This window comes from Urocitellus parryii, unplaced genomic scaffold, assembly GCF_045843805.1.
Source record: "Urocitellus parryii isolate mUroPar1 unplaced genomic scaffold, mUroPar1.hap1 Scaffold_35, whole genome shotgun sequence".
NCBI classification, from domain to species: Eukaryota; Metazoa; Chordata; class Mammalia; order Rodentia; family Sciuridae; genus Urocitellus; species Urocitellus parryii.
The window spans coordinates 3,981,633-4,005,313 of NW_027553167.1; the positions used below are offsets into that span (position 1 = coordinate 3,981,633).

Here is a 23,681-nt window from a genome sequence, read left to right on the forward strand (position 1 = left end):
ATCATGCTGTTTTTGGGAAGATTGCCTCTGATCTTAAATTTCTTCTTCACATTATCTAGATTCTCCTTAAAACTCTGTCCCACTGCCCAAACTTTCTCCATCTAGAACTTATTTCATTTAACAAAGCTACCCTTCAAACCCGCATTCCTCTGGACAATCCCCAAAATTAAAGACCACATAAGATAAACTCATTTATGTGATAGTCACACAGCATGGAACTGTCATGTATAATTAAAAAGAATAAATAAAATTTAAAAAAAATTGGAACATTTTTATTAGGAGAATTCCTCATTTTATAAGACAATGGACATTTTGTTAAAACTTTTCTCCAATGTCCTCAGGCTCCCACATCATCATTATTTGCCTTGGGCTACCTATATTTCTTCATATTTAATTGATAAATTAACTTTACTTTTGGCTTTGGTGCTGGGATTAAACCCAGGGTCTCATATATGCTAAGCATGCACTCTACCACTGAGCTACACTCCCAGCCCCTGATTTTTTTAAGAAAGTGAGTCAGCTCCTGTTGCCTAACTCTATACAAGGAGCTTACACATTCCGTAAGGGGATAAAGAAATATTAGCCACATTTTGTTTTTCTTTTTTATCACCTTAATAAGATGGATATATTTCCATTTTTAGTAGGACTCTATTAATTAGTACAGGTCTGTTATATTAGCAGATACAGAAGACTTTACTCTTTGAACTAACTTTGATGTCAAAGGCAAAAATCAATAAGAAATTGGTTACATATTACCTTGCTCCAGAGTTTGGGTGTGCAATTGTTCTTGGTGTCCTCCTCCATGGTGCATTCCTGGTGGCCCACCATGTCTACCTCTGGTCTCTTTCCTTTTTCACTAGGATCCTCTTCCCTTTCAAGTTCTTATGAATCCCTGAGTGAAATTTTTGTTGTTCTAGACCAGAACACTTGACCAAAGGTCAAGCCAGCTCTCTATGCCCAGTGCTTAAAGATGAGCTCGGAGGAACTAGGAGTGTCCAGTTATTGAATAGGCAGAGATTCAAGTTGCCCGACACTCTTGCTTTATTTACCACAAGCCTCCTCTTGTCCTCTCTGGACTGTTGTTCATTGACAATTGCTGTGCTCTGGACTGGCGCTATGATGGCCTGTTGTGTGGGGACAGGCAGGTTGTGGTGAAAGCTGCAGTTGTGAAAAAGGCCATTGTTTAATCTACCCTGTCCCTCGCTGGAGCTGTGGCAACAAATTTCGTTGGTGAATTAACTATGTCATTGTGTGCCGGCTCAACTGATTATGCTCTCGGAATGACAAACATTTGCTTTTTTTTCCAAGATAAGAAAGTAGTCAAAACCTTGAAGTGTTAATATACAAATCAGCACTTTCTTTAAATAGGAAAATAAAGATGGAGAAAATAAATCACTCAAATGTACTTTGATTCTAATAAACATTTTTATTCCTTCCAAGGAGTTATTCTAAGCACCATTGATAATGAATTTGTGCATTTTAACAATGTGGAATCTTCATAATTTCTGTTAAGGTAATGTCCCCTCAGATAACTCTGGGTATGTGAAAAAGAACTCTTTAAATATGCATGTGCTGCAGCCTTTCTGAGAAAAAGATTCTTTTAAAATCTAGCTATACCACTCTCTGCCTCCTATTCACCATGATATGATCTACTTTCCTCTGCCACACTGTCCAGCCATGATATCCTGCCTCACCTCGAGCCCAAAGGAATGGAGCCCTCTGTCGACCTCTGAACCCGACCTCCCTGTATTGCTCAGGCTGGCCTTGAACTTGTGATTCTCCTACCACAGATTCCAGAGTAGTTTGGATTACATGCCACCCAACCCAGTTTGGTTATTCTTTTTTCAGTGCTGAGGACTTTGTGCACACTAGTTCCTTGTCTATAAAACCAACCTCCACTGCTCAACCCATAGAACACATATTCTATTTGATGAAATGAAGTGTTGCCTGGTTCTAGAGTTATAAAATAAAGCCAAATGAAGATGGTTAAAAAAAAATCTAGCTGCACCAAAGTGCTATGGGAACTTTGGTTGCTGACTGTTACCTCAGCTGAGAATGAAGACATCTACCTATCTAAGTTCATCTTAGCTAAGTGAAGATTTCCTTGGCCTCATCCCAGTGGGAAAACTATTAGTAATTATCTCCTATATTCTAATATCCAGGATAATAAAATATGCTCTGATCAGTTGATGGATACTTTTTAGGCTTTCTGTCTATCCATTCATCATGTGCCATCTTTGTCTAGGTGCCATGCCAGTTGCTAGGGTAGTTCTGTTAGCAGATATATTGTGAGTTTCCTAGTGTGGTAGAACATAGTGTGCCAACTTGGTAAGCTGGAATCACATTTCCAAGGCTCCCCTTACCTTAAAGCCCTGTGTTAGTTGCATGTACTGAAGGGGAAAGCAGGAGTCCTTACTTCCCCAAGGTTTATGTAGTAAGGTGTGGTGACAAACAGAGGTCTAAGTGACACTGAGTCCCAGCTTGTCCTCATTCTTATTCTGTGTCCAGATATTTTCTTTCCAGTTGCTGATCCTCTTGACCAATAGCAGCCATAGGCCCACCACTGGACAGTTAACTGCAGGCTTAGAAGTAGGAGCAACTCTCCACAGGTCTCCCTACAGGTTTCCTCTTCCACTTGGGTAGCTGGATGCTGTGAGCTTCTAATGGTGGGTGGCTCTCCTATCCTCCAACTCCCTTCTGGGCCTCCATTCCCCCACCCCTCTTTCCAGGACTAATTCCTATGGTAAATCCCTTCTTCCACAGTTCATTGTGCTTCCATGTTGGAACTTGGACTGATACGCATAGTCTTCCAAATAATACAAGGACTATTAGGAGATAATCCTTAAGCAGGGGCTGGGAGGGAGAGTAGAGAGAGCAATAGGAAGGAAACCTGATGGAACTTGAATTTAAAAACATGGAGTAGTCCAAGGAAATGGATGTTCTATTTGAATGAAATCTCTCCTCACAGTTCTCTATAGCTCTTCCCCATTTTCAGATATAAGCAGATAATTTTTTCCTTCTTCCCTCCTGTGGCTTTTCATCCTCATTCTTATCCCCTAGAGAGGTAGGATTAGAGGTAAGCCACATACCAGGGTGGATCCCAGATAGTCAACTAAAAAGGCCTAACTCCTAGGTACATTATTTTCTCCAGAGTGATCTACTGGATCCATTCAAATGATAAACCAGCTCCACACAGCAAAGATAAATCAACTCAAATTAAGTTTCTCCAAAACTAACCGAAGCCTGGTTCAGTCATCAGGAAAAATCATCCACCTTTAAGTTGTCCTTCAGTGTCTATGGGGGATTGTTCCGGGACCTCCTCAGATTCCAAAATCTACAGATGCTCAAGTCCTTCAAGTAAAATGGTGTAGTATTTGCACATGACCTATGTACAATCTCCAATTCACTTTAAACCATCTCTAGATGACTTATAATTTCTAATACAATGTAAATGATATATAAATAGTTGTTATAACAACTATTGTATTGTTTAGGGAATGATGACAACTAAAATATCTGTACATGTTGAGTACAGACACAAGCCTTGTAGGCATAATTACATTTTCCATCCACAGCTGGTTGAATCCATGAATGCAGAACAAGTGAATATAGGGAGCCAACTGTATTTGCATTGGTTTTCTCTTCTCAGTAATTGAAAACACTCTTGTGTCATCGAGGCCCAAAGGTTCAACAACAGAGGCTTGTTTTGAAATTGCCTCCTGTTGTCATCTCTTAAAATCACAGTGTGTTTGATCATATTTCCAAGTTTCTTGTCTCACATCCAAAAGAAGAATCCTGGCCAATCTATTCTCTTGGTTAATTCCTGGTTATAGTAGGTGATTTTTTTTCCTTGGGAGCATGAGAGAGGTGAGGAGATAGATTCTGATTAATTATGACTATAAAGAAAATGGAATGCGGGCAGAAAAATGCCAATTCATTCATTTCTACAATGATTCAGAATGTCTCTATCTGGGACTACATCTGACATTTGTGAGGTCAAAGCAAAATATAAATGGAGGCTGATATATCCTGGGTCTAGATATTTAAAACTTCAAAATCATGCTAACAGATTGTACATGTGTGTGTATGTGTATTCCATCTTCATAACTCAGCAAATATACCTTGTAATTGACTTAGGAGGGCAAGTGACTTGGAATTCCTTGCTGGAAAAGTAGGGATGGGAGGAGACAGAACCCTTTATCTATCCTATACCACAGGATAGCGCCAGCCTAGATAGCCAGGATTTTTGTTGTTGTTGTTCAATCCCTCTGCTAAAAGTCCCTGCTCAACGACCCCTTGTGCCTAGGGATGTGTGATTCTGCTGTAGTGAAGTGGTTTGTCATCGAAAGTCTGATTATCTCTAAATATGTAAGCAATATGATTGTCCAAATCTTAAATAGCTGAGGAATTTTGAACTGAGGGGAAATAATCCACCCCTTGAATAGTTCTTGGTACAATAGTAGTTGCTTTAAAATGATTATTAAAAATACATGAGTCCCTGCAATATTTTGTACGTGCCCCTCATCATTTGCCATGCATTTGTTGGTTAACTTGGGTGTGGAAACCCTGTGATTGATGACTACATCCAGGGTTGCTTTGGATTGATGTAATCCTGAGATGAATCCAGGGAACAGATGAGGAGATGGTAGCCTGCTTGGTCCTAAAGAAAAGTGATTGCCTGTGATCATCACCCCTAACTCTTTGCTTTACCTGATGTATAATTAGCTATCAATAGTTCTGAATAAGGAATGTGAAGTATGGACTTTGCACTTCCAAAATCTGGACTAGAATCATAATCTATCCTCATGATGTCAACATATGTCCAAATTCAAGAGTAGAAGGTAATGGCTGGAGCTGGAGCTCAGTGGCAGAGCACTTGCCTAGCATGTGTGAGGCACTGGGTTTGATCCTTAGCACCACATAAAAATAAACAAATAAAATAAAGGCATTCTGTCTATTTACAACTACAATTTTTTTTAAGAGTAGAAGGTAAGTATATTTGCATATTACTGTTTCTGTTGAATTCATTGTGAATCTTGTGCTAAGCCAGAAACAAGGTGAAAATTGAAGACAACTTTTTTTCAATTTATTTTTTAATTAGAGCATTATAATCATACATAATATTTGGGTTCCTTTTGATACATTTATATATACAAGGAATCTGATTTGGATCCCCATCCCCTGCTTTCTTCCCTTCTTCCTTCCCCTTTTCTCCCTTCCCCCTTTTCTCCCTCCTCTGCTGATCTTCCTTTCACTCCTTTACTTTTCATTTTTGATTGGTACTTTCTACATATACAAAAAGGTGAACTTTACTTTGGTACATTTATATGCATATATAACATGATTTTGTTAGAGTCATTCCATATTTCTTTCCCTTTCCTTCCCTCCATCCCTCTTGTTCTCCTACTTCTACTTCACTGATCTTCTCTCTATATTTATGAAAATGAAGATAATTGTGACAGTACCAGCTTTCATGGAATTATTAATTAGTATATGAATGCTACTAAGAAGAATAGTCCCCTGTCTTAAACAATCAATTTTATAACCCTCAAGTCATCACTCTGTTTCCCTTTACCCTGCTTTGGTTTACTTCATAATACCCACCATCAAGGCATATATTATGTTTATTGTTTTTTTTTTTTTTTATTTTCCAGCAGAATTGAAGCACAGAAACTTTGCTTCAATGATGACATCTCCTGGGCCTAGACCAGTTTCTTATATGTATTAAGTGCTCAATAATCATTTTTTAATGAACATAATTTGGTGTTGATATTATTTTCCTCTGGTTCAATATGGCTTTAGGTGGATAGGAGAACAGGGCAAGGGAAAAGCAATCTGATTTGACAGTGTCAGTCATTTCTTCTCCTGAAAGAACTGGAGGTATATTAATAATGCTGAGGAATGGTGTTAGGTTCTGGAAAATCATTGATGTCAAAGAAAAACATAAATATTGAGAAATTGTACAGTTAAAAGACCTGTGAAATTTATTAGCTTTCATTTTAGGGACACAGTAGTTTCAGTATAGCAACTAGGTAAAACAACTCAACTCCAAGCAAATGGATGTTTTCCAAGTTTGTTGATCCATTAGGCCATTAACAATATTTCTCTAAGCTGTTAGAGGGATAATCAAAGTAATTCAGAATTTTTTCCCCTTTCCTCACATAATAACAATTATTTTAATGGATCACTTAGGTTTTGCAGACATTTTTCACCATTAGAAAAGTTGTCTACTTAATGTGGGACTTATTTGGAGAAAAACTGGACATGATACATTTTGGGATTGCCTCCACATCTTTCTCATGGCTTTTTGCTATTTTTCAGTTAGCCCTTGTGTGATGCAAGGTTTCTGTGCTTGATCCAAGAGGCTGGCTCATATCTTTCTCCCCTTCCTCCCCTTTTCTCCATTCTCTGACTTGCCAAGGCAAAAGAGAGTCTTTAACTTTAATTGTAATTCCCGAAGTTGTTTTGTGGGAGAGGCTACCAATTAAAGAATTTCTAAGAACTTCTCTACCTCTGAATGTCCCTGTCTCCGGACAATGCAACTGCATCCATTTGTGATAATAAGAGGAACACACTCAGATGTCCTATGCCATCTATGAGGGACAGACCCTTACCAGATATCAAATCTACATGTGCCTTGATCTTAGACTTCCCAGTCTCTGGTACTATGAGACATAAAATTCTGTTTATAAATTGATTACTCAGTCTAAGGAATTTTGTCATAAGCAGCCCCAATTGACTGAGGCATCCCCAAATTAGTCTACAAATTTAATATAATCCCAGTCAAAATCCCTGAAAGCGTTTTGGGATAAATGGGCTTATTCCAAAAATTATATGAAAATGTAAAACCCTAGATTAGCCAAAATAATTTTGACAAGAAGAACAGTGTTGAAAACTCAGACTCTCTGATTTTAAAACTTATGTAAAGCTTCAGTAGACAGTGTGGTATTGCCATTAGTATAAACAGAGATAAGTTGAATAAAATAGAACATCCAGACATAGACTCATATGTGTATGTGGTGTTGTCATTTTCAACTAAAGTGTCAAAGTAATTCCAGGGTAAAAATATTGCCTTTTTGAAGAATGGTGCTATTAATAGCAGCATTATTCATATTAACCAAGAGCAACTGAAGTGTCTATTGATGGATTAATGGATAAACAATGTGGTGTATACATTCAATGGAATATTATTCAACCTTAAAAAGGATAGAAAATTCTGACATATGCTACAACATGAATCAACCTTCAGAATATAAGGCTAACTGAAAAGATAAATACATAGGGTTCCTAGAATAACCACATTTATACATAGAAGGTAGACTGGTAATTGCCAGGGTTTGGGAAGAGGAGGAATGGGGAATTGTGGTTTAATGGGTATACAATTTCTGTTTTGTAAGAGGAAAAGAGTTCTGGAGATTGGTTGCATAACAATGTGAACTTACTTAATGCCATTGAACTTTGCACTTAAAATTGGTCATGAGGAGCCTGGCACAGTGTTGCAGACCTGTAATCCCAACAACTTGGGAGACTGAGGCAGAAAGATTGGAAGTTCAAGGCCAACCTCAGCAATTTAGTGAGGACCTAAGCAACTTAGCAAGATCTGTCTCAAAATAAAATAAAAAATGGACATAATGGTAATTTTTAATGTATACTTTACCAGAACTAAATATAAAAAGAAAATAGTGATGCAAGAACAATCTATATGCTCCTGCTTAAAGGGGCAGTCTCAGTATGTGGTAATGTGCCTGCAAGGCTTTGCTGTTCCTTGAAGGAGTAGAGCAATGACTAGAAATTTCTAAGTACCACTTCAGGGGGCTGAAACAGGATGTTGTAAATATCCCTGCAAATTTTGCCTCAGACTTGAAGAGGGCCAAGATAGGTTAGGTAAATTTTGGGCTAATAAACCTCGTATTACCCACTTTTAGATGAATACTCGTTAAATGACTAACATGTGTATATGCAGGGCTGAGCAGGTCACAGAGTTTGAGGTAATAGAGGAGACAGATACAAAATGAAGGCAGAGATGCAAAGCTTTATCCTATAGTTTGTTACCCAAGGGGAATCTGCAGGCCTAAGTAAAGAGACACTGCTTTGGGCAAAGACAGCTTCTCTACATACCTGTTATAGGCAGAAGAAATATTTAAGTAATAATGGTCATGAATTTTTCAAATATTTTATCATTGATATAACAGTCACAAAACCACAGATCCAGGAATCTCCAACAATAATAAGCAAGATAAATACCTAACCCAACCAAACCAAAACAAAACAAAACAAAAATACACCTAGTAATGCCATATTCCAACTGAAGAAAATCAAAGACAAAGTGAAGATCTTGAAGGAAGCCCAGGGGTGGTGGGAGAAAAACTTTATAGAAGAACAAAAATAAGAATATTATTGGACTTGGGGCTGTGGTTGTGGCTCAGTGATAGGTAGAGCGCTTGCCTAGCATGTATGAGGCACTGGGTTTAATTCTCAGCACCACATAAAAATAAAATGAATAAAATAAAGGTCCATCAACATCTAAAAACTAATTTTAAAAAGAATTATAGTGGATTTATTAGAAACCATGCAAGCAAGAGAGTGCCAAGTGAAATCTCTAAAGTGTTGGAAAAAAACAAAACCCATCATCCTTGAGTTCTACATCCAGTGAAATTAAACTTCCAAAGGGAAGAAAGAATATGTGATTGAGAATGATCTGTAGAATTGAAGAAATACAAGATTCTTTTTACTTGAAATGAAAGCAATAAGAGAAGTGGAAATCCTAATGTGATTCTTGGTAATGGTCAGAAATGCTTTTGACTTCATTTATTCTGATTTTGATAATATACATAGACCAGAAAACAAAAAAAAATATTGAGTGAAAAATTGTGTAAATTTTTTCATTCCCATTATCATTATTATGGATAAGTATTTTTATGCTTTTAAGGTTTATTTATTTATAATTTGTCATTTTGATTTTTATAACCTTTTGTGGAATTTTGAAATATTTATATAATAAAAATGTTATGTCAACTATGAAAGTTTTTCATTATTTCTAATGCTATTTAGATCCTGTCCATCTATTTGAGACCTTTAGTGATTGCTAATTTTTTTTTCAATGTTTTAGGTAATTATCATGTTTGAGTGATTATCCTCCCTTAGGAAATTAAATGCTGTTCACAGTGAATTCATGGTTGTTTTCTTTTAAAATGCTGCTTTGAAATTTTCTCATTACATGCATGGTCTTAAAAAAATAATGCTGCTGAAGCACCAAAAAAAAAGTGAAGGAGGAATACAGACTTTCTTAGATAAAACCTGGGAGATTCATCATCAACAGACTTTCCCTGTAAGAAATGTTAAAAGCAGTTGTTCAAGCAGAAGGAAAATTAGATACGTCAGAATTTGAGGTCTACATTTTAAAAAGCGTATTAGAGAAAGAATAACTGAAGGTAAAACTAACTCTATTACTATTTTTGTTGCTCTAAAATATAATTGTTTAAAGCAAAATAGTAACTACGTATTGGTTGATAATAGCAAATGGAAAAGTGAAATGAATGACAGCTGTGTAAATAGGGAAGGGTGGGAGGAATGGGGAGTATTCACTTCAAAGGTACCTGCACTACAGTGTTATTTGGCAGTGGACTTAGATTGTTTTTAAATGTATATTGTAAACCCTATGGCAAACACTAAAAAATTTAAAAAATATATATAAGTGATATGTCAAGAGAGGAGATAAAATGGAACCATATGAACTGTTCCACTGAAGCCAAAAAGAAGAAAAAAGAATAAATCCACCAAATAGAAAACAGTTGCACATGGTCAAAAATCACACGAAAAGATCCTCAACATCATTAGTCATCAGAGAAGGGCAAGTTAATACTCACAATGAGACACTACTATATACCCTCTAAGATGAAAATTAAAATAAAAACTGATTGCCTGGGGATGTACCTCAGTGGTAGAGTGGTCACCTAGCATTGGTGAGATCCTTAATCCTTAGTACTGCAAATAAACAAAGCAAACAAATAAAATATAATTTGACAGTTCTGCTGAGAAATCTATGAGGATTGCTGGTGGAAATGTAAAGTTTCACAGTTTATTTTAAAATGAAACATACACTTATTATATGACTCAGCAATTTCAGTCTTATTTACCCAGGAGAACTGGAACCTGTTTTTCTGAAGATATGTGCACAAAATTATAGAAATGGAAAACAGGTTAAGCCTGATGCAGTGGCACACCCTGTTTTCACAGCAATTCAATAGGCTGAGGCAGGAGGATTGCAAGCTTGAGACCAGCCCTAGAAATTTAGGGAGACCATATCTCAAAATAAAAAATAAAAAGGGCTGTGGATGTGGCTTAGTAGTAAAGCATCCCTGGGTTCAATACCCAGTACAAAAAAGGGGGGGGGTGGAAAATAGGTAAGTGGTTTTCAGTGGCTAAGGATAGGGATAAGAAACAAGAGGGAAGTAAGCAGGCCTGAATAAAGGCAACATGAGGAATCCTTAGTGATAAAAATGTCCTATATCTTGACTATTACCAACATAAATATCCTAGTTGTGATGCAATACTATAGTTGTGCAAGATGCAACCATTGGAAGACCCTGGGTAAAGAGTATACATATTTGTGACCACACATTTTGTGACTGAATATTTATGTACCAAGTAAAGGATACATGGGGTTTTTCTGTATTATATCCTGGAACTGTATACAAATTTACAATTATCTAAAAATAACATTTTAAAATGTAAGATACAAAGTATACATATAAAATATAATTTGGACAAAAATGCTTAAGAATGGGCCCATTGTATAAAAAAGGTACATTTATAAAAGTAAGTTATCAAGTATAGCTTAACCATTGATTATTGATGCCAGTGGAGGAAAATGAAAGATCAATCAAGATAGAATGTTATTGTAGCTCTAAGGATAATTTATTCATGTCTCTGGAGGGCATCAGATTCACACATACAAGCATAACTTTTCAGCAGATTTACCTTACTAAGAACTTTTGACTGAGGGGTCATTCACCCCTCTCTCTCACTTGGCTATTCCTGAACTATTAATGAGTGTTTGGGCAAATTTGTTTCACTGGTGAAATTATTTAATATGTAGTTAAAACTAAGGAAAATGAAATATAAGTTGTCTTTGCTGTTGAAGGAACAGGGGATAATATGATAAAGCAACAAGTAATGACTGCTTGAATTAAATATAATTTTCAAATTTCCCAAACCCAAACCACAGAGATGCTGTCAGACTATGATTTCTACTGGTGAATGATGCTTAACAAGAAGAGTGGAATCTTTTGCATTATTTCTTGTAAAGCTAGTGCTGACCTGAAATAAAAACTTTTAGATAACCAAGATAGCATTCAATTCACACAAAGCCACAATACCAAATCCTATAAGGTAGAGGTAGGAGATGAGCCCTCATTCCTCATGGGAAGAGGTGTGTCCAGGCAATTTTGACAATATATAATTTAATATGTCTGTCCAAGTTAGCCATCATGCTGAAAGTTTAGCAATGCCTCATCTAGTCTACATGTTTTTAACTTTGTTTGCAAATTGAAATCTCATCCTCAAAAATTCTCATTTAATAGGTCTGGGGAACTACTGGGCATTAGAACTTTAAAGAATTACTCAGATGATTCTAATTTACATCCAAGTGCTGAGAACCACTGCTTTATAGAACATTGGCTAGATATAAATCACAAAATCCTCATGCTGCCATCCTCTGCTGAAATTCACTATTGACCAATTTATATGATTCATACTTTAACAACAATTCTTCTAATAAATTTAATACCTCCTAGACGAGTTCTAGTTTTCTATTCCTATTAATTAAAAATGCTAGTTTAGAGGGTTCTGAAGTATATAGCAGGTTTTAGTACAATGACAATGCATGTTTATACTGTGAGTCATGCCTAAGTTGTCACAAAGGATCTGCCAGGTCAATAATTCATGTTAGATCACTTGAGAGCAGGGATCTAACATTGCTCTCTAGGAGGGAAGGACTAAAGACATTATGCACTAGTGGGTCTGAGGAAAGGATACAGATGTATTGATCTGGATGGCTAAAATTAGCTATATAAATGTGGGACTCAAAGATGGTTAATTCTCACTGAGTTCTTGGCTTAATTAATACTCTTTAGTTAAGATATACATGTAGATGTCTTTGTTTTTTATTGTTTTCTAATTAATTTATTTTCATGGCTGTCCTAAGAAAATGAAATTTTCTGTCCAGAAGCCACTAGGGCTGTGGGGGTTAGGATTCAAGTCATTCAAGAATATAGTTTCTAGATTCAATGTTTTGTATTCTAGTCTCTAGGATTAAATATCAGAGGGTATAATATGCAGCACACATCTACATGACCAGGAAACAGTAAATTGCTGCTGGTTTTTCTGGAATCAGGTAATAGGTAAATTATTACTAGCAGATATGAGATGGAATGGATATGAAGTGGAATAATTAATGGATAATTCTAGTAAGTCTTCTCACTTCTCTCAATTTTATAGATCTAGAAAACCACACCTTACAAAATGATTTTTTGTCTGAAAAGGATGAATGAATACAAATGTCAAAGTCATTTTTCAATGAATTAATACTGTGAGAGACAAGACAGAGATGTACTCATGAAGGTGAAGCCCCGTAAGAAGGTTCCCTGGTTAGAGAGGATTGTGGTCTGGAAGTGCCAAGTTCTCATTGTTGTAGGAAAGCCTTCTTAGGGTCACCTTTCTTGGTCTTCACAGTCTCCAGGGTCCTGTCCTTAGTGTTGTGGGTATTGACCAGATTCCTTTAGAGCACCCATATATGGTCTTTTAGGGACAGTTCTACTCGACACTTGAATTAAACTCATAACAGGTTATTTTATTTTTATTTTTTATACTGGAGATTGAATGCAGGGGTGCTTAACAACTGAGTGACATTTCCAGCCCTTTTTATTTTATATTTTGAGACAGGGCCTAGCTGAGTTGCTGAGAACCTTGCTAAGTTGCTGAGGCTGGCCTTGAACTTTCAATCCTCCTGTCTCAACCTCCTGAGCTGCTGGGATTACAGGTGTTCATCACTGTGCCCAGCCATAATAGACATTTTAACTAGAATAGGCACCTATGGATTGATTGTGGGGACCATCATGTTCTAAATGCTGAAACTGCAATATTTTTATCCACCCTTTTTTATCATTCTTCTGCCCTAGTTTTAAGCTTTTGAAATACTAACCAGAAGATTTCTTGATGAGCCTGGCATGAGAATAAAGCAGATGAATAGAATGGTGTATCAGCCAGGGATATTATTTGCAAGCAACAGAAATTAACTTCTGGCTTATTTGAGAAAAGAGGAGGAAGAGAAGAGGAAGAGAGAGAGGAAAAGGAGTGTGTAGAGGAGGATGAAAAGAAGTTTGTGAGAGAATAGCAGGTAATTCACACAATCACTAAGCATCCAGAAGAACCAGGCTCAAGTGGACAGACACAAAGGGAGACTCTAAGTTGAAATCATGGATAAAAATCACGTTTCTGAGGCACTTGACAAATAGCATCCTGACCATTTCTGCCATTGAAGGTGGCCTAGATGCTGGCTGACCTTTGCAGTGACTCTGAAGAGTTTGCTGCCCAGAAGGAAGCAAAAAACTGCTACTGCCAACACAAAGAATTTTTCTTATTTTTGTGCCAGTAGCTCCAAAATTAAAATCTCTTGTGGAAATGGCCAATATACATGCTCATGCTGTAACTGGCAGGGTTGCTGGGACAAAAACATTTTCAATGTGTAGTTATAGTTAGGTTGGCTTCCCTCAAAACTTAGAATGTGGAAAATTCCCCAGACACAGGAAAGGGGCATTAGGTATTAGGTAGCTAAAACAATGACAGGTGTCCATCATGAATTAATTAAGGGGTTGTTATCAACATCAGGAAAACCTAATGTGTGTATTTATGTATTTATATCTATTTAGAGATCATATCTAAGGAACAAGTAGTTTGCTTTTCTTCCCCAGTGTCTCTTTCACTTGTGCAATGTTAGATCCATTTGATTTTCAGGAAGTTATCCTGTTTTACTTTACAGGTGATTATATAAAGTCCATTCTTAAGTCAAAGTTTCTCTTCCATTGTGTGTTGATTCACTTAGTATCAGCCTCAGAATCATTGTTGTTTTAAGCAAATGACTTAAACAACCACCTTGAAGATTACACAGCATAGGCACCACATGACCACATGGATACAGGATGGCAAATACCATCCAGAGAGGTGTGTTTTATCTATGAACAGTGGGATGCGTCAAGGGTTGTGCTAGTGAGGGGGCCTACACACTGTCATTACACTTTTTTTAATAGTAAAGTAAGGTAAGAAAAGGGAACTTGCAACTTAGGTGGAAGGGGAAATTGTTTGAGCTTGGGCACTTCTAGCTGTCCAGGGGAGCTGTATACATTTTCCTATCAATAGGACTCTTTGTGGGATGTTGAGAGCATATGTAGCCCCTGTCACTGCTTGCCTATTTCCAGCTGGTAGACAATTCTCTCACCATATCTATGTAAAGAACATCCTAGTTGTAATTTTGTGGATTGATCTCTCTGTCCTCTAATCTGTACCACTGGTCTACCAGCCTGTTTTGGTACCAGTACCATGCTGTTTTGTTACTATTGCTCTATAGTATAGTTTGAAATCTGGTATGGTTATACCACCTGTTTCACTCTTCCTGCTTAGGATTACTTTAGCTATTCTGGGACTTGTTTCTCCAGATGAATTTCATGATTGCCTTTTCTATTTCTGCGAGGAATGCCATTGGGATTTTGATTGGCATTGCATTAAACCTATAGACAAAGGTGCTAAAAGCATGCAATGGAGAAAGGGTAGCATCTTCAACAAATGTTGCTGGGAAAATTGGAAATCCATATGCAACAAAATGAAATTGAATCCCTCTCTCTCACCATGCACAAAAATTAACTCAAATGGATAAAAGAACTAGGAATCAAACCAGAGACTTTGCATCTAATAGAAGAAAAAGTTGTCCCTAATCTCCATCTCGTGGGATAGGGCTCCAAATTCCTTAATAGGACACCTATAGCATGAGAGTTAAAATCAGGAATCAACAAATGGGACATATTCAAACTAAAGCTTTTTTCTCAGCAAGAGAAATAATAAGTGAGGTAAATAGGGAGCCTACATCCTGGGAACAAAGTTTTATCCCTCACACTTCAGATAGAGTGCTAATCTCCAGAGTATACAAAGAACTCAAAAAGTTAAACAACAACAACAACAAAATAACCCAATCAACAAATGGGCCAAATATCTAAACAGACACTTCACAGAGGAAGATATACAAGCAATCAACAAATACACACAAAAAATGCTCACCATCTCTAGCTATCAGAGAAATGCAAATTAAACCACTCTAAGATACCATCTCACTCCAGTGAGAAAGGCAGCCATTATGAAGTCAAACAATAACAAGTGCTGGTGAGGATGTGGAGAAAAAGGTACACACGTACATTGCTGGTGGGACTGCAAACTGGTGCAGCCAATTTGGAGAACAGTATGGAGATTCCTTGGAAATCTAGGAATGGAACCACCATTTGACCCAGCTATTGCCCTTCTCAGACTGTACCCAAAAGACCTAAAAAGAGCATACTACAGGGACACAGCTACATCAATGTTCATAGCAGCACAATTCACAATAGCTAGACTGTGGAACCAACCCAGATGCCCTTCAACAGATGAATGGATTAAAAAATGTGGCATTTGTACACAATGGGATATTACCAGTAAAAAATAACAAAATCATGGCATTTGCAGGGAAATGGATGGCACTAGAGCAAATTATGCTAAGCGAAATTAGTTAATCCCTAAAAAACAAATGCCCAATGTCTTCACTGATATAAGGGAGGTGACTCAAAACAGAGTGGGAAGGAAGAGCATGAGAAGAAGATTACCACGAAATAAGGAAAAGGGGAGGGAGGGAAAGGGAGGGAGAAGGGAAAATGCATGGAAGACGGAAGGAGACCCTCATGGGTTCACAAAATACATATACGATGGTGTGAGGGGGAAGGGAAGGAAAAAAATAGATAAGTGTCACAGTAGTATGGGTAGACAATAGGGATGGGAGAGGAGGGGAGGGAGGGGAGATAGGGAGGGCAGCAGAATACAACTGACACTAGGATTGCTGTATGTACACACATGGATGTATAACCAATGTGATTCTGCAATCTGTACACGTGGAAAAAATGAGAATTCATACCCTATTTGAATCAAATGTATGATATGTCAAGATCATTGTATTGTCTTGAACAACTAATAAAAAAATAAAAATTTTTAAAAAAGAATATCCACAAAGCTGGTTTTGACAATACAAAGAAAATCAGACTCGGGGCCCAGACTCATACTAACCAACTCACACAGATATTGATTGACACCAGAGTGCTAATTTATTAATTTACAATGAGAAATAAACCTGACAGAGTATAATCTGGTTGACTGTTTCTTTCCCTGCTTTTTTTTTTTTTTGGTAGTAGGGATTGAACTCAGGGTGCTTAACCACTGAGCCACATCCCCAGTCCTTTCTGTTTTTTTTTTTTTAATTTTGAGACTGGGTCTTACTAAGTTGCTGAGGCTGGCTTTGAGGTTGCCATCCTCCTGCCTCAGCCTCCCAAGCCACTGGGATTACAGATATGTGCCACCATGCCTGGATTTTTGTTTCCCTCTGAAGAAAAAAAATCTAGTTTACAAAAGAAAGATTGCTTGAGGAGTAGAAAATATTTGATTTGGGGGCTGAGGTTATGGTTCAGCAGTACAGCACTCATCTAGTATGTGGGAGGCCCTGGGTTCCATCCTCAGTACCAATAAAAATAAATCAAATAAAGGTATTGTGTCCAACTACAACTAAAAATTAAATATTTTTAAAAAAGAAAGAAAATATTTGATTTTGCTTACCATCTTATCCCTAGGGTCTTGAGTAGTGCCAGAAAGAGAACAGGCACTCAATCAACATTTGATGAATGAATGAGTGCTATGAAGGTTGTTCATAGGGTCTTAACTGCTACTGCCATTGAGATGAGATAGACACCAGTTCACCAGAAACAGAGAAGTTACACAATGTAAAAAATGGGTCAGTTTTGGTGTTAGACAAATAAGAGGCTAGATTCCCCCATCTGAAACTTACTTTACTGTTTCAATTAGTAAAGTAAGTAAAGTGAAAGTAAAATAAGTATAATTTATATAATTAGGTTTGATTATATATAACCCCCCCAAACAGCTTCTTTGAATATGTTCAATGTTTAGTTCTCCATCATGGAAAAGACTGGAGGAGGGCAGCTCAGGGATGGTGTAAAGGCTACACAATGTTTATGGACTCACATTGTTACCACTCTATTCCACCATCTCAGTGTGTGACTTTCATTTTTACAGTTATATCATGACCCAAGATGGTTTCTGAGCTTCAACCATCACATCTGCATTGCAAGAAGAAAAACATGGAAAAGGCAAAATGGCAAAACAGAATCCCCTTTCAGACATGCCAGATTTCTTTAAATAGCCTTCCCTCAAATCCCCTCACAACACTACCACTTATATTTTGTGGGCCAGAAATCTGTCATATAGCTAAACCTTGTTGCAAAGAAGGCTGGGAAATGTGGTCTTTTCATCCTTCTGCCAATGAGCCCAGTTGAAAATCCACATTCTATTACTAGAAAAAATGGGGAGAAATGCCTGTGTGGATAAATAACTTGAAAATTCTTGAATAGAAATTTAATATAATAGGTAAAGCACCAACATGCTCCAAAAAATGATCATAACCAAATATGTTGACTGAAAGAAATTTCTGCCAGTTGATACACATAATTAGTTTAACTATCATATCCCTTTGATTATGTTGATACCAACACACTGACAAAGTGATAAGAATAGCTGTTTATTAAATGCTTTTTAGGTGTGGACTTCATAATGGCACTATACATGTATTATTTCAATTAAATTTCACAATAGCTTCTTAGGTAAGTATAAACATTTTATAAAAGAAGAGCCTGAGATCTCAATAATCAGCACAAGTTTAAACAGAAATAGAATTCTAAGAATCTACTCCCAAATCTGACCCTACATGATGCTTTAATCCTTCCAATATAATATTAAAGAGAACAAATTATAAACAATATTTTAAAACAATAATTCTACCATCTCAGAAGATACAGTCCATTTTGCATATTGCATTCACATAACTATTCAATATATTGTTGCAATTAAATGAGCATACATCATTTTGCCCTCTGCTGTTTTCACTTTATGAAATATCATAAACACTTTCCAGGTTTTGCATTTTCCTAATTATTTTCCTTTTGATATCACATCATTAATCTGCTGCTCTGGAGTGGACATTTAGATCCCAAATTTTTGCTAACAGAAATGGCACGCATTAACATCTTTGCATTTCTTTTCATCTTTATTCTTACAAAACTTTTATATGTGAGTTGGGCATGGTGATACATGCCTATAATCCCAGCTCTGCAGAAGGCTGAGACAGGAGGATTGCAAATTGGAGGCCAGCCTGGGCAATTTAGAAAGACCTGGTTTCAAAATAAAATAAAAAGGGCTGGGAATGTTGCTCAGTGGTAGAGTGCTTGCCTAGCATGCATAAGACTTGGATTCAATCCTCATTACTGAAAAATTTTACATAGGGAAATAATGGCTTAAAATATATAACCATGCTTATTGTACTCACATTGCAATGTTATGTTCCAAAAGATTGTACCAATTTACACTGCCACCTTTAACACAGGAGCAGTGCACACTTCATGTTACCAGCAGTGGATAGTGTTTATATAAAGAGCTATAGAGAGTTAAAAAGGCAAAATTATATTGTTATGCATGTATGAATATGTAACAAAAAATCCCATTCCTATGTACAACTCTAATGCACAATAAAAAAAAGTAGAAAAATATCAAGACCAGGCACATAAGAATTTTGAATGGCATTCAAAAATATTTTGTAGGTTATGTTATGGACTGAATATGTGTCAGAAGGAGAAACAGGGAGTAAACATAGGTTTATTGGGTATTAAGTAATATTACTAATCATTATTTAAACAAAATGGTCATCACACGAAGAAGGGGTCAACAAGCATGTGGGCAAAAGTGTAGAGAAAATATTACCAATGTACAGTAAGCATTATTCAATAAAATATACCTATTTGGAAAAAGAAAAAATGAGATGCTTACATTGCATGCATTGTACCATACACAAGAATCTAATGCCCTTTTGTCTTTCAAAACATTAACATTTTGGAGGAGTCCAGGCAAGATGCTTTGTAAGTCATCCTGCACTGTGCATCTATAAGTGGTCCTATACTTTGAAAAAGTCTGATTGTTTCTTCATGTTTAGATTCAGGCTAGTGTGTGTTGTATTTGCAAGAAGAGCATGTAGGCGATGTTGTTCTTTTCTCAAGTGCATCACATCAGGTCAAATGTGATGAGGTTAGACTGCCACTTATTAGTGATGCTTCTTTTGGTCATTTGGTTAAGATGATGCATATACTTTTTTTTTTTCTTTTGTACCAGGGATTGAACCCAAGGGTGCTTAACCACAGAGCCACATCAAAGCCCTTTCCATGTTTTTTTTTTTTAAATTTATTATTAATTTTGAGATAGAGTCTCGCTAAGTTGTTCGGGGCCTTGCTAAGTTGCTGAGGGTCGCTTTGAACTCATGATTCTCCAGCCTCAGTTTCCCAAGTTGCTGGGATTACAGGTGTGAGCCACCGCTCTGAGCGGTGCATATACCTTTAAGTTAGGACACACACACACACACACACACACACACACACACACAGTGTTCACATTCCTTGAGGCAAAGGATCAGACAAAACTCAGAGTGCGCACCATGAGGCAGTCGTTTTCCGGGTTTGGGGGAGGGGGACAAGGGGGCCAGCCCTACCACGCCCACCTTCCTGCCCGCCCGCTCCTCTTTGCTTAGAAAATCATTTCTCAGAACCAGAGAGCCCCTACTCCCACGCGCCCAAATCTTTTCCCAGTAGCTTTCGTGCGACTGCGAAGATCCTCCGCCAAGCTCCTTTACAGAGCCCGACCGCTTCTTTCTCCAGCTCTCTTCCGGTCTCTTCTCAGCTCCAGTTTTTCCCTGAGGAGTCATCACAAATGCGCGCCCCCGGGAAGGCCCGTGGCGGGGCGCGGCGCCTTGCGGCACGTCAGTGGCCTTCCTGGAGGAAGTCCTCCACCTCCCAAGCCTCTGTTTGGCTTTCAGGCTGGCGCCTATCTCGGCCCCCGCGCCAGTTTCGGGCTGGTTGGCGCGGAATCTGGAGACTGCGGGACTATAGCGCCTGTGCAAGGCCGACGACTGCGAACTGGGAGCAAGCGGTGAGGGACGACTCCGCACTCAGAACACAGGTTGGGAGTGTGGGGACAGCAGCGTGATTGCGTGTGGTGGTGGTGGTGGTGGGGGGTCTTTGCTTTATTTCTTCCGAAGGAGGCGTGCGCCGGGTTCGCTGTGCGGGTCTGCTTTGGCTCAGACCTTGTGGTTCAGGGCGGGGGCCTTTCGGGTTCAGAACCAGCATTCTAGTAGGGCGGCTTGTAAATCCGAGCCACCCTTTGCAGGGTTTTCTGTTTGGGAGACTGTCACATCTCTGTCAGCAAGTGACCCCTTTTAAAAATTCCTTTGGTAAGTCATACCCACGTCTGGGAACAACTTCAGCGAGACTGGGGTCGGTGGGGCACTGGCCTGATCGAGGGTATTTCACTTCTCCCACCTGCTTGAGGACTAGGACAGAAGATATTTGCCCCTCCCTTGCTAGAAACTCCCAGAAAATTGTTACACTTTCTAACTAGGCAGGAGAGAAAGCTGCAAGTGCTGACACCATATACAAATGCGTTTTGTCTTTTTAGTAATGGATTTCTATTTTATGCATTAACACTTTTTCTTTCAAATTATTCTATGGAAAGTTCTTCAAGTGCTGCTATTTTTTAGCGTTCAAATCTAATCATTTTGGCGAAGTTCCTAAAAAATACATCAATTCAGCATTTCGGGTACATTGTATATCACTCAGTTTGTCAGTAGTAATCTTTTACTTCCAAAAATAGAATACAAAAATGCAAATAGATTCGTCAGATTTCTGATTTTTGAACAGTGTTCAACTAAAATGTGACTTAACTTCCGTGAACTTCTAACATAAAATCAGATGCTTCACTTTTTTAGCCCAAGCATCTCCTGTCACTCAAATACATCACCATTAATGAGAACTTGCTTCCTAATCAGCTTCCTTTGCATTCAGCTAGTTGTAAATCACAGATTTCAATTTGTTCTTTAGCCTTTCGTTTTTTAAGACAATTTATTTTGGAGAGTCGACTAGCCTGGATTACAAATGGGATATGGGATGTGAGTATCTGAACAGTCTTTGCAGCCTTCTATCAGTGATTTGCCACTAAGCCCTTTCTTCACCCTAAAAACTGTATGCCATCCATGAACATCAAGAAATCACTCTCTGGAGGATACTGTGCAATCTTGAGACCCCTCTTAAGTCATGATGTTGATTAAGTACTTGCTGAGAACTTGTGACTGGAATTTTTCCTTTAGAGCAGACTGAAAGATTGTTACCTGAAAGACTTCTTTTGCAAGCTAGTGTCTTGGCCTGCTTTTGGGGAGGATGCAGGTACTCCAGATAGTAATTTTAAAACAAATATTTAAGTCTTTGTAAATGGATTTTTTCATGCTTATTCCTTTATTTACTAGTTACTTACATGAAGCATTAGAGACATGTTCCAAAAAGGGAAATCTGGATTTTGTTTCTTTTAAATGTTAGCAGGTGGAGCACCTTGACAATAGCAGTGAAAAGTTGAAATATCTATAACTATTTTTATGGATGAAAAGAGATCAAGGGGAGTTTAGTGATCAAAAAAGTTATGTACATACCAGGCATAGGTATTCTGCCAGGCTCTGATGATGGGTAGACTAGGCATGGTTTTTGTCCTCATGAGTTGAGATGAATTTCCAGTTATATGCAGTGCTGTGTTGAATCTTCCCTGAGGAAACTGCTTTGCTTTATTTTTGCTCTCTGAAACTAGACTATGTATGTGGGAGTATATGTATGTGTATTTGACTGCCCTGCATCTACACAAAGAGAAACAAATATAAACATTAAATTAGTTTATGTTGCTAAGTACAAATGAAGATAGCCATCCTCATGTAATCCTTGCAGCTTTATGAAGTAGACAGATGTGGTTTATTTCCATTTCACAGGACCCTCAGGTTCTGCATTAGTCAGAGTGCTTTGGTATAAGCTGAAGGAACCAACTCTAGCTAACTTAAACTGAAAAGGAATTTATTAGAATTCCATAGCATTTGCACAAATCCTGAAGGACTGGAAATCTGGTCTGCAGGTTGCTTAGCCAGAAACAGTGATTAAAATTGTGCCACAAAACTGGGCCACTGAGGAGGTCATTACCAACCATGACTAAATACTTGATGCTAGATCTTGTACCTTGGGACATTGCTGGCACTGTTGCTTCACATTCTCAATCTTCCTGCAACTCTTGCTACTTCTAGAATCTTCTTTAAGTCTATATATCTCTTATTGGGACATTAGCCACTGGACAGGTTTTTCTAATCATTAGAGCCTATTTTAATGCCCTAGCTCCAGCTGCAAGAGTGTTTGGGAAAGGGAACTATCAGCTTGTATAGGCATAGGCTCTGTGAACCCATGGGACTTAAAGTGTGTGTGTGTGTGTGTGTGTGTGTGTGTGTGTGTGTGGCGTGGGGGGGGTTCCACAGATTGTTTCAGATGCTGGGCAGCTTCAAATAAAACAGCTGTCCACTGCTGAACTGGTTAACTTGTAGTCTCATATTACCTACTAAATGGCAGGGCTGGGATGTGCTACATCTTAATTTCTCAGTTGTACTGCTCACTTTACACTCATGTCAAACTTACCTTCTGCACTGATTTTCTCTTGATTCCTGAGTACACCTTGGATTTGAATACCTTTGTAGTTTGCCTCACACCTCTTCCTCTGTTTGTTCCACTTTTTACCCTGTTCTGTGCTGGTGAAATTCTTTCTAGGCTTGTATTGGAGACCTCCCCTATGAAAACTGACCTGATTTCTCACGGAAAATTAATGGTTCTCTTCTCTACATTTCCTGTCTGCTGTTCTTACCTCTTCTATGGCACTATATTTATATTATGATGGTAGTCTCAGGGTCTTTTGCTTTACTTGACTGTGAACGTCTTGAGGCTACAGGCAGCTCTGTCTTATTTGTAATTGTACCACAAACCCTGTGTAGTGGAACAGTGTTTCCTGTGGAGTAAGTCCATTTGAAGACCTTTAGGTTTTGTCAGATGTCAAGGGAGTCTTAAAGGGAATATACTGCAGCTAGCTTTTCACTCTTATTGATTGTGTTTAATAATCTCTGAAACCTTTTCATGTAAGCCTACTCAAAACTTTTAAATCATTTGAATTATACCCAAGATTTTGTGACTGTCATCATTAAGTACCCACATTACTTAATTTTTACTTAATGCCTTTCCAAAAATGGATTTAAAAGTCAAATGTGAAAGTCAAACAATAGGCTAAGATGTTATAGAGATTCCATTTACAGGAAGCTAAAAAATAAGATTCTCTAATTATACTTGACCTTTAAGATATAATTTTCAACAGTTTATTGCCAGTATTTGGTACATGTTCTTTAGATTGTTTCTTATACTTCAAACAGTCAAACAACTTAG

At 37.8% G+C, this 23,681-nt stretch overlaps 1 protein-coding gene across 1 annotated transcript in view; it reads left to right on the forward strand.

The window, feature by feature from the left end:
• LOC144251997 (DNA polymerase alpha catalytic subunit-like) overlaps nucleotides 1-23,681 on the forward strand; it is a 99,670-nt gene that overhangs the window by 24,163 nt on the left and 51,826 nt on the right. The window contains 2 exon segments of the mRNA XM_077794593.1: nucleotides 19,928-20,155; nucleotides 20,286-20,325. Coding sequence (XP_077650719.1) covers nucleotides 19,928-20,155; nucleotides 20,286-20,325 — 268 coding nt within the window.